This window comes from Camellia sinensis, chromosome 6 (genome assembly GCF_055761805.1).
Source record: "Camellia sinensis isolate YWXY chromosome 6, ASM5576180v1, whole genome shotgun sequence".
Lineage (NCBI taxonomy): Eukaryota > Viridiplantae > Streptophyta > Magnoliopsida > Ericales > Theaceae > Camellia > Camellia sinensis.
Window position 1 is genome coordinate 87766469 of NC_138966.1, and position 12239 is coordinate 87778707.

The 12239-nt window shown below is 33.8% G+C and overlaps 1 protein-coding gene across 6 annotated transcripts in view; it reads left to right on the forward strand.

Moving 5' to 3' along the window:
• The window catches only part of LOC114285579 (uncharacterized), a 52755-nt gene extending 41283 nt beyond the window's left edge, over positions 1-11472 (forward strand). For all 6 annotated transcript variants that reach the window (XM_082874136.1, XM_082874138.1, XM_082874140.1 and 3 more), the window contains 9 exons: positions 1110-1280; positions 1428-1583; positions 2155-2261; positions 8165-8255; positions 8539-8680; positions 9549-9705; positions 9889-10005; positions 10806-10932; positions 11039-11472. In XM_082874136.1, the coding sequence (XP_082730262.1) occupies positions 1110-1280; positions 1428-1583; positions 2155-2261; positions 8165-8255; positions 8539-8680; positions 9549-9705; positions 9889-10005; positions 10806-10932; positions 11039-11326 (1356 nt within the window). In that variant the 3' untranslated portion in view covers positions 11327-11472. The remainder of the gene's footprint in view (positions 1-1109; positions 1281-1427; positions 1584-2154; positions 2262-8164; positions 8256-8538; positions 8681-9548; positions 9706-9888; positions 10006-10805; positions 10933-11038) is intronic.
• Positions 11473-12239: the final 767 nt, after the last annotated feature.

Sequence of the window (12239 nt, forward strand, 5' to 3'; positions counted from 1 at the left end):
TGCTTTGCTCAACGTTAAATCCAAAACATTGATGTCAAATCGATGACGATGAATCACTCCAAAATCCACCAAAGTTTCAGGTCCAAGTTCTCCGGAATTCACCAAAGAACACCTCTCTCTTTTTGTGAATGAAAGAATAAACTAACCCTTGATGACAGTCACTATAAAGCTCATTGATCAATCGATCACCTTCAAATCATCAAGAAAAATAATATATAAACACTATTTAATATAGAACACATTGTTTTCTCTTGCTTTCTAAAAATCTGGATAGGTTCAACCCTAAAAATAGCAAACATTGTACTTTATACTAAATAGAGCAGTGAAGATCGCTCACTTTACTGCTCAAGTGGTATGGCTAAAGGCGGTGCTCACATATAGGCTAACCACCCGAGCGCAACATCTACTACTCGAGCGGTAAAACATGCTTCCTAGCAGTTTAGAATGAAAGCAGAGATACTAGATGAATTACTTTACCGCTCCAGCGCACAGAAGACAGCTCGAGCATTATCCCCGTAGTAAACGAAGTGACAAATAAAGGATACTCAAGTCAAGTTACGGAATATAAGCGCAAACTCCTCTATACAGGCACAATTCGAGTTAGATTCATATCTAAACTGTCATAACTCATAAAAACAACAACAAATAAAAATACGACTGAATGGAGTTTTGTTCAATGGGATTGCCAATTACAAAAACATAACATACTTGACGTTCATTTATATCTGCAATTATCAAATTAGTTTAAATTTTTATATGAATGATCTATGAATAGGAATTTAAATGATGAACAAAATAGACCGTCAAAATGGATCATATGATGGGCCCAAGACTACTATATGTTATGTCACTGTCAACATAGCAATTCTTATATCATGCGATTAATTCTTGAAAAATGTTTCTTCCAAAAAATTTACACAAAATCTTCTACAAAAAATGATGTTGATATTTCTGTAATTGAAAAGGATAATGATAAATTCATTGTTTTATTAGGTCTTCAAATTCTATCACATGATTTTGTAAAAATTTTATGTATGTATTTTTTTTCTTTCCATACAGTATATAACATTACTCTTAATTCTTTCATTGATCTTCCCATATATATGTAGGTGGATGACAAGTATCAGTATTCAATTGAGAACAAAGATAATGGGGTTCATGGGTGGATATGCTTTGATCCACCAGTTGGGTTTTGGCAAATCTGTCCCAGCAATGAGTTCAGAACTGGGGGTCCAACCAAACAGGATCTAACCTCTCATGTCAATCCGACAACTCTTGCTGTATGTGACTCTTTCCCTCACTAATTGATATTTCCCATAGTAAATTTCAATAATGTCCTTAATGCCCTCTCTTCATTTCAATAATCTGTATATATGAACTGTTTAATTAAGTGAAATTATATTGATCAAATTATATGATATTAATAGATGTTTGTAAGTGCCCATTATGGAGGAGAGGAATTGTCACTCCAAATTGGATCTGGGGAGCCATGGAAGAAAGTTTTTGGACCAGTTTTTATTTATCTTAATTCTGTCTCTGATAGAAATAATGCATTTTCACTTTGGGACAATGCCAAAGAACAGGTATGACATGACAATACAATAAATAAATTTCGTATATTTGGGCTAAGTTTGGCAATTCTTAAAAGCCTGTTTTTTGGTTCTACTGAAGAGTTTTTTTTTTTTTTTTTTCAGTTAAAAAAGTAAAAACATTTGGCAACGATGAGAAATATATATATTTGTGTGTGTATTTTTCAATGACATAAGAGCAATTTTAGTAAGCTCTTATAATGACTGCTATATTAGAAAATTATAATAGCTCCCACTCTAAAAATCTTTCTCAAAGGTTTGCCAAAACAACTGTTAAAAAATGACATCATTAAACTTTATTTTAAATTTGGCACAAGATTTAATAATGTCATTTGTGTGAACTTAGCTCACCCAAAAGAGGTTTTGATCCAATAGTCTGAGACTTTCAACAAAGAGAAATAAGTAATGGTCTAAAAATACCAAAATGACATTTACACTAGTAGATAATGTTAAAATTTGGTAAGCAAGCTTTTAGGAATTTGTCAAACAAGTAATATAGATATGAATCATATGACTTTTTTTTGCCTTTTTAAATTCTTTTTTTTTCTTACATACTAATGTTCAGATGAAGGTTGAAGTCCAAAGTTGGCCATACAGTTTCCCAAATTCAGAGGACTTTCCAAAGTCTGATCAAAGGGGTACTGTCATTGGCAAATTTCTTGTGCATGATAGGTGTGTTCTTTTATGCCTTTTCCAGTTTCACTTGGTTCAATTAAACTCAAAAGTTTGCATTGTCATAGTTGTCATATCTAGGGCAATTCAACCCAAGTAATCAATTTAGACTAATGAATAATCAACTTGGTCGCAATTTTAGCACTCATGAAGCCTCTATAGCAAGTATTAAATAGTAGTATTGGAACAAATCAGCATCCGTTTTGGCGTAGCAGTATCACAATATTGAACGACGGTCAAACCGAGAATTGGGTAACACAATCATGAATGTTTTAAAATCATCAGACATGAGAAGAGTTTTATAATAGTCTAACCCAGATATGAATTGACTATAAATTAATATGTACTACGAACCAATCAATACATAAGGGATTTTTATCGCCATTATTATAATATGTAAGAGAGAAGGAAAATATTATGTTGAATATTCAATATTATTGTGCATGTTTATACAATACAATGAAGGCCTATTATATATAGGCAAAGAAGAGTAGTGAATAAGAAAGGAAACCTTAATATGGAAATAATACATATTATTATATAATACATATACAAAATACATTTACTATTATATTTATTAACAATCCTCCTCAAACTCAAGCTGGTTTCAAAGAGACCAACTAGAGTTTGGAAAATAACTCATGAAAATGACCAAGAAGTTGGGTTTTAGTAAATAGATCAGCAACTTGAGTGGTGGAAAAAATATACTGGAGTTGGACAATGCCACTAATGACATACTAACAAATGAAATGATAGTCAATCTCGATGCGTTTGGTTGAAAAACATTATTGTGAGTAATTTGAATGGTATTACGATTGTCACAATGAAGAGTAGTAGTAGTGGAATAAAGTACACCCATGTCCGCAAGTAACCAACAAAGGCATGAAAGTTCCTGAGTGGTGTTAGCAAGAGCGCAATATTCTGCCTCAGTACTGGAATTGGAGACAATAGTTTGCTTCTTACTCCTCCAAGAAATCAATGGACTTCCAAGAAAGAAACAATAACCAGTAGTAGAGCGACGATCAGTGGGATCATCGACCTAGTCAGCATTAAAATATGCACATAACTCAAGGGAAGTGTGAGCATAGTAATGAAGTCCATGAAACAAAGTACCCATTACATATCGGAGAATACGAAGAACAGCATCATAATAAGGAGATTGTGGAGTAGACAAAAACCGATTGACTATGCAAACTGCGTGAGGGAGATCAGGCCGAGTAATAGTCAGATAGACCAAACTACCTACTAATTGTCGATGCAAAGTTGCATAAAAAAAGAGAGTGCCCTCTAAAAGGGTAAGGCGAGTATTGTACTCAAGCGGTTTAGAAACAATCTTGCTATCCATGAGACCAACACGAAATAAGAGATCAGATGCATATTTGGCTTGAGTGAGATGAAGCAGAAGAAATCTCAAGACTATGGAAGTAACTAAGGGAACCCAGATCTTTCATCTCAAAATGAGAGTTGAGGAAATGTTTTAGCTCTTGAATGCCATCAAGATCATCACTAGTAATAATCATATCATCAACATAAAGCAGTAAAAGGGTAATACCGCATGCCATCTTCTAAATAAAAAGAGTAGAATCATAGGAGCTAAAAGAGAACCCAATTGAGCAATGGTAACACTAAACTTGGAAAACTAAGCACGGAGAGCCTGCTTGAGGCCATAAAGAGTACGACGAAGGCGACAAACGGTATATGGAGAATGCTCATAGTCTAGAGGAGGTGCATATAAACTTCCTTAGTAAGATCACCATGAGAAAGGCATTCTTAATATCCATCTGAGATAAACCCTATTGATGCGAGGCAGCAACAACAAATGAACTGCGAACAGATGTAAGGCGAACAACAAGAGCAAAGGTCTCCTCATAATCAATGTCATACTCTTAAGTGAAACCTTTTGCAACGAGATAGGCTTTATAACGTTCAATTGTATCATCATAATGAGTTTTGATTTTATAGACCCATTTACAACCAATAGGAGTTTTGCCAAGAGGAAGAGCAACCATATTCCATGTATAGGTCTTGTGTAAAGGCTATAACTCATATGCCATTGCTTGCTGCCAAAGAGGATTAGTACAAGCTTTATTATAGGTATAAGGTTCATGTTGACTTAGAATGGTAGAAAAACAATGGTAATATTGTAAATTACCTGGTTGTTTAGATACCTGTTTTGAAAGAGGTACAATAGAGGGAGCATCGGGAGAGCCACTGCTAGAGGAATGAGAAGATGGTAACATAGCAAGATCAGCAGGCAGAACAAGATCATCAGGAATAACTAGAGAACCATTGGATGGAAAGGCATCTGTTGGAGCATTATTAGGGAAAAGATCAATGGAAGGATCAATGAAATATGAGATGGTGGAAGTGGAAGGAAGAGAATTTGGAGATGGAGGAAACATTTTGTGTTCCCAAAAAGTGACATGGCGAGAGATACGAATACGGTGAGAGACAGGATCCCAACATCGAAATCCTTTATGTTCTATGCCATAGCCTAAGAAGCAACACAGTCGCGACCGCAATTGTAACTTGTTGCGTTCATGGGGAGGAATGGGAACAAAACAGACTCGAAGTTCTGTGTAGGAAACAAATGTAACAGGGAGACATTCATATGGGGTTTGATTGTTAATGATAGGAGATGGAATACGGTTAATAGTGTAAACAACTGTAAGGGTAGTTTCACCCCAAAAACGCTCAGGACAAGAAGAAAATATGAGAAGAGCTTTGACTGTATCAAGAATGAGCTTATGCTTGCGTTTAACACGACCATTTTGTTCGGAGGTGTGATGACAAGAGCAATAGAGAAGTGTACCATACTCATGAGGAAGTTTTAAAAAACTAGTTTCTTTATATTCTTGAGCATTGTTAGATCGGAAAACTTTGATAGAATAACCAAATTGAGTTTTAATCATTTTAGCATAATCAAAATAAGTTAGAGGTAGCTCAGAACGTTGTTTTAAAATATAAATCCAAGCGAATCGTGAATAATCATCCATAAAAATGACAAAGTATCTGAAGCCCACTATAGTGGTATTGGGAGAAGGATCCCAAACGTCAGAGTGAACTAAATCAAATGAAAATTTTGAAATAGAATCACTTGTATTAAAACACAAAGCTGGCTGTTTAGCAAGTTAACAAGATGGACAATCATTATTAGAATTAGAAGAAACGTAGCCTAAATTTCCACTAGATACTAAAGTATGCAGCCGACCAAAAGAAACATGAATGTCAAAGGTCAAGAGAATGAGTGGATACAACGTGCTGAGTAGTAGGTATAGAAAACGGTAGATAGAGATGGATGAGGTCAAACAGATGCTCAGTTTTACACCATATCCCAATAGTTTGTCCTGTCTGCAGATCCTGAGCTTGACAACCAGAGAAGGAAAAGAGAATAGTTAAACCAAGTTCACAAAGTTAACCAATAGACATAAAATTTAGGGTGACAGCAGGAATATGATAAGTATCAGAGAAAGACACAGTAGAGATAGAGACACTACCAATATGGCTAATAGACATGTGAGTGGCATCAGCAGTATGAATAGTAGACAAAGTACTAGAAGAAGTAAAAGAGTAGAATCTGAAGTCATATAATTATAACATACAGAATCAAAGAACCAAGAAGAGCTACCTGAGGTAATAGCTAAGGTAGTGTTATGAGAGGTACTAGAATGAGTCTATTAAAGCATGGCCATCATATCATTTTGAGAATAATATGGAGCAGATGGGTCTATAAGAGGAGAATAATCCTCAGCGGTAGTGGTAGCAGATTGAGAGGTAGGCTTATACCGAGATCTTGGTTTATAGTGACCCCCTTTTAAGTTCCCAGGTAAGGGGTTATTTTGAGATTATTTCTGGGGACAGTGATGTTCAAAGTGACCAGACCTTTGTTTGTGGCAATTATGACAATCCCTAACTAGACAATGAAAAAAAAAGAGACTAAAACTGAGACCTCGATTCTTACAGTACTGACAAATCTGAGTGAAGGAGCCAAAAAGAGTTTGCGTGTGAGGAACAACAAGAACAATGTCAATAGTGGTCTTGAGAGTACGACAAGTCTTTTCACACAAGAGTTCAGTCACAGCTTATTCTAGAGTGCGTACAGGATCCTGGTGTAGTAAAGAAGCTTGGATAGGCTAAAAAATAGGAGTAAGGGCCATAAGACACTCTACCAAGCGATTTTCACTGCTATAATCAGCAAAGGACTAGGCATCTTTGTTATCAACCCAAACAGGCTCACAAATAGACAGCTGATCCCATAAACTATACATGGGTGATAACAAATCATCAATGGACTAACCTAGTGCCTGACGTTGACCATGAAGCCTAGTTCGAATCTGATACCGATGGAAAAGCCTAGTAGTGCGATATCGATCTTTGAGAAAGTCCTATATGGATTTAGTAAGAGTAGGGTTTGTATCAGTTTGAAATTGCCCAAACTGAAGATGAATTGAAGTGGTAGAGATGTTCTGAAACTAGGTAATGATGCGATAATTTTTACCATTCCATGCATCCAGGTGGTCAAGAAATTTGGCTTCAGTTTCATCTGTGGCTTGGATTGGCTGCTTCAATTCTCTAGTAATAACTTACCATAATTGTCGACCTTTGAGAAAGGCAAACATAGCTTGAGACCAGAGAAAATAATTGGTGCCATTAAGAACCACAAAAAATGGTTGAGCAGGGTTGGAACAATCTATTTATACAGAAAATACAAAGAGCAGTGCAGAAAAAAACAAAATCTGGAAAAACAGAGGTGACCACTGAACTCAAAATGCAAAAAAACCCCTTGCGAATCAGCCCTAATACATTGAAAATGGGGCTGAAATTTAGTGAATTGGCCAAATTAATGGACAAATCCGGTCTAGCTAAATCGGCTGATGTCCCAAGAAGCGTACGGATGACGTCAGTCAGGCGTGCGACGGCGTCAGTAGAAATCGAGTGGGCTGATGTCAGTGAAGACACGAGTGACATCAGCGACGACAGCGATGAGATGCAGGCGTGAAGGAGGCGTGCCGCATGAAGCGTCAGTGAAAGGCACGCGGATGCACGTTTTGAGAGTGGTGGTATGTTGTCTAACGCGCTACGAAAAAGGAGACGCATGTAGGCGCGTGGTTTGTTATTTCGAAGCGAGGTTGGCAGCATCAAAATCGTCCTGGAGAGAAGGGTTTGGTGGCTTTATTTTGTGATTATGATCATTGATGAGAGAGCCGCAAATTAGTAACAAATCGGGTTGATTTGGTGATATGCTAGAAACTGTTTTCGGTGGTTAAGAGTGCTGGTGAGGGAGCGAAGGAGCAAGGTTCAAAATCTGTGCTCTGATACCATATTACAAAGAGAAATGTTAGGGATCATGAAAATTTTTTCATGAAAATGATCATGAAAGATTTATGACCCTTAGATTATTTTGATTAGTGTGTGGTGTTTTATTCTAAGTGTAATCTAAAGGTCACAAATCTTTCATGATCATTTTCATGAAAAACTTTTCATGATACCTAGTATTGCTGTATTACAATATATAAGAGACAGAGAGAGAGAGAGAGAGAGAGAGAGAGAGAGAGAGAAGGAAAATATTATATTGAATATTCAATATTATTGTGTATATTTATACAATACAATGAAGGCCTATTATGTATAGGCAAGGAAGAGTGGTAAATAAGAAAGGAAATCCTAATATGGAAATAATATATAGTACTATATAATATATATGTACAAAATATATTTACTATTATATGTACTAACATCCACCAGTATTAAGAAATTAAAAAAAAAAAACACACACACAAATACTTATTGACCGATACATTATATATCAACTGATATTTAAACCTTACTCCAGAGTTTCCTTGCGAATTTATATTGCTTTTTTCCAATAGATGATCATATTTGTGTAATTGGATTTTGATTAGGTGTGCAAGTGAACAACCTCTGCCCACAAAAGGTGCATACGTAGGGTTAGCTCTAGAGGGAGAAACTGGATCATGGCAAAGGGAAACCAAGGTGAAATTGGTTAACTTGCTCCAAAATCACTATTTTCTTGCTTATTGTACCTCATATTATAGGCATGGGATCCTCTGTCTCATTTTTCATTTTTTGGGTGTGTGTGTGTGTCTTTTTATTTCAAAACATGCACAATTGTTAGGTTATACCTCTTTTCACTTCAAAATATTCGTATGATCTAATAACCATGAATGTTTTAAGACAAAGATAAGAGATTTAAGAACAAATGATCTTTCAACCCACACCCCGTCAAAGTCATTATCTTATATGAAATTCTTATCAGGGCTACCAATTTTGGACTACAACGGATGAAGAAGGTTATTTTTGCATCAAGAATATCTTCACGGGCGACTATAATCTTTATGGATGGGTACCTGGTTTTATTGGAGATTATCGTCTTAATGCTTCCATCATCATAACCTCAGGTTTTCTATTGTGTTTGAATTTTATGCAATAATGCTACATTTACAAAAAAAATTTACTAAATGAATAAATGTGCACACAATTTTTTTTGATCGGCAAAAGAAAAGACTTTATTGATGATAAGTACATACATAGTATAAAGAATTACATCAATAAAGAGGAGCATGATTGCATTGTATTCATCCCCCCCCCCAAAAAAAAAAAAATGTTGATTGCATTGCATTCATCCTGATTCCTGACTATATTCATCCACCTACTACAAACAGACACACACACACAAAAAAAAACAAAAAGTTACACACAACATTGTCTTGGTTGCATTCCTGGGATGTATGTGTGTATTTTTCTCAAAAAAAAAAATATATATATATATAGATATATAAGTATATATATTATATTTGTAGTCATATAGTTTGTTTCTTATAGTTCTAATTGCATCGATTTTGCAATTGAATTTTTCACTTTGAGTAAATTTATTTCAATTGATAATGCCTTATAGAAATTGTACAAAAATCAAGAAGCAAAATAGTTCATTCACTCTCCTTAAAGTGATTGAGATGTCAACATTCAATTTGAAATAGTACATTCCTTTTTAAACGGACTGTTCTAGTCTTGATTTTTTACGCTAGTCTTAATTTTTGATCGATCTCTTAATAAAAGTTATCAATTGACCTAAATTAATATAATGTCAAAAATTAAAGAGCAAAATTATTAAAATTGAAATCAAAGTGCCCAAATTTATACAAAACACAAATGACAAAAATCACGAGTATAATTTATTTCAAAAAAAAAAAAAAAAAGTGTTTGTATTGTTTTTTATTTTATGAATTTATATACTATTGTCATTTAAATTGCACCTAAAAAAAACAGGATGTGAAATGGATATGGGTGATCTTGTATATGAGCCTCCAAGAGCTGGGCCAACACTCTGGGAAATAGGCATCCCTGATCGTTCTGCTGCAGAGTTCTACATTCCTGAACCTAATCCCAAATACATAAACAAACTCTATGCTAATCATCCTGACAGGTTAGCTTAGCTCTCTTTACTAACCATTTAACTATTGATTTGGGTAACCAAAAACCATTTCATCACACAAATTTTTTTTTTTAATATTTTAGACTTCAAAATGATAATTAAGGAAATAAATAAACCCATTATAGATCATTTTCGTTAACAAATTACCCAATTTAAAACTTTTGATGGATGCAGATTTAGGCAATATGGATTATGGGAAAGATATGCAGATTTATATCCTGATGAAGACTTAGTTTATACTGTTGGCGTTAGTGATTATCGAAAAGATTGGTTCTTCGCTCAAGTCAATAGGTATGAATTTTCCAAAACTAACCTCTTTTGGGGTTGCTTATTATTTTTATTTTTATTTATTTATTTTTTTTTTTGGGGGGGGGGGGGTTCTTTTTTTTCTGTATTTAGTATTTTTTTTTAAAAAAAAAAATTGAAAAACTTTTACACTTTTCAGTTGTAGTTGACTACACCGACGCAAAATGTTTTTTTTTTAAAAAAATTAAAAATAGTTTAGAAAGGACAAAAAAAAAAATTAACTCTTTTTTTTTTTTTTGTCTTTACTAAATTGCACTTTTAAAATTTTTAGATTTATTTACTCAAGACAGGCCTGGATGGTAGAAAAAAAAAATTGACATAATTTTTAAAAAAAGATCACTAAAGATTATATATATATATATAATTTTTTTAGCCTCCGTTTGGGAAGTGTGTTGGCTTTTTGACTTTTTGATTTTTTTGGCTATTTTAGCCTGGGCTTAAAAGCTTGGTTTGGAAAAGACTTTTTGGCCTTTTGGCTTTTTTGAATTTTTTTGTGAGAGAAGAATGCAATGATTATGAGTTGGATGTGATGTTTTGTTTGTTATGGTTAAAATAGCCTATTTTATTTTTTGTGACTAAAATAGCCAAAAAAACCCAAACTATAGCTTCCCAAACGAAGCCTAGACGACGCCGAAGTATAGAAAGCATAAGTTACTAATTAAAGGGTTATGTGCACACAATCATACACGTGCATCATCCTACCTACGAAATTTTTTTTGATGAAATTCATCCTATTATCAATATCATTTTATTATATTTAGCTAACAAGCAACGTTACATGTCAGGAAAATTGGAGACAATACATACAAAACGACCACATGGCAAATTAAGTTTAAACTTGAAAATGTGTATCAAACTGTAACCTACAAGTTGCGCCTAGCACTCGCCTCTGCAACACATTCTGAATTAGAGGTACAATCAAATTGATAAATAATAATGTTATATCATCTAATTTGTCACTAATACAGTATATTAATCAACAATCATCAAAATCGAGTTTTTTTATGTGTGTGAAAAGGTTCGAATCAATGATGAACATGCAAATCCTTCACAATTTTCAAGTGGATTGATAGGGAAAGACAATGCAATTGCAAGGCATGGCATTCATGGGCTTTATTATTTGTTCAATGTGGATATACCTTGTGATCAACTAAGGCAAGGTGATAATACACTCTTTTTTACACAAGCAATGAACACTAGCCCTTTCCATGGGGTCATGTACGACTATATTAGGTTAGAAGGTCCTCTTCTTCCTCCATCTAGTACTACTACTACTATTTCCTCACACAACCAAAACCACCTTTGATTTTATTTTCTTAATTTTTCATGTAATTAAGTGAACCACATTGTGGGAACACATTGGATGTTCTTTTTCTTAATTTCAATTTGTGGATATTGTATTATATCAATAAACATACAAAAATAAGAAGAAGAAGAAGAAACTTGGTGTTATGTTCACAGTGTGTTTTAATTAGTAGGAATAAATAAAGTAATTACGAAAACATGGAAGAGCAACTTGTACTCTGGTGCAAATGATAATTGTGATGTTGCTTGTACCAAAGCAGAGACCCCATTTGCTCTACAATTACTTTTGTTTGTTCTCACTCAGTATTTTGTTGATTTTTTTTTTGGTAAATTATACATGTGTCAATTTTATCGTTTAATTTTACATATTGTGTCAATTGATAATATTTGTTAAAAGTTTTAATGTAAATCAAAGATAAATTGTTTTATTCAAAAAAGATTGGACCATTACAAATTGAGCGTTAATCCTTTAATCAATTTTAGGAGAGTGAATAAACTATTTTCTTTTTATTTTAGTCCAATTTCTAAAAGGCTTTATCAATTGGACTAAATTGACATAATGTAAAATTTTCAAAATATAATTGATACAATTACAAATATAAGAACTAAAATTAAAATTTTTTTAAAAAAAGACTACAAATTATACGTGTAATTTACTCTTTTTGATGATGATTTTGCCATTTGCACTTGAACTATGTTGCGTTACAGGTCAAAGATTCGGATCTTCTCCAACACTTTTTTTTTTTCCATCATCATTCAGCATTTAATCCAAGAGTTTGGCTTCTCTCAAGTTGTCATCTCAACTTGAGAGAGCGTTTGGATTTGAAAGGCTCATTTTGGAATCGATTTTGGTGATCCAAACCATTTACTTTTTTTTTTTTTGATTCATTGAGTAGAATATTCATGCAAAACAT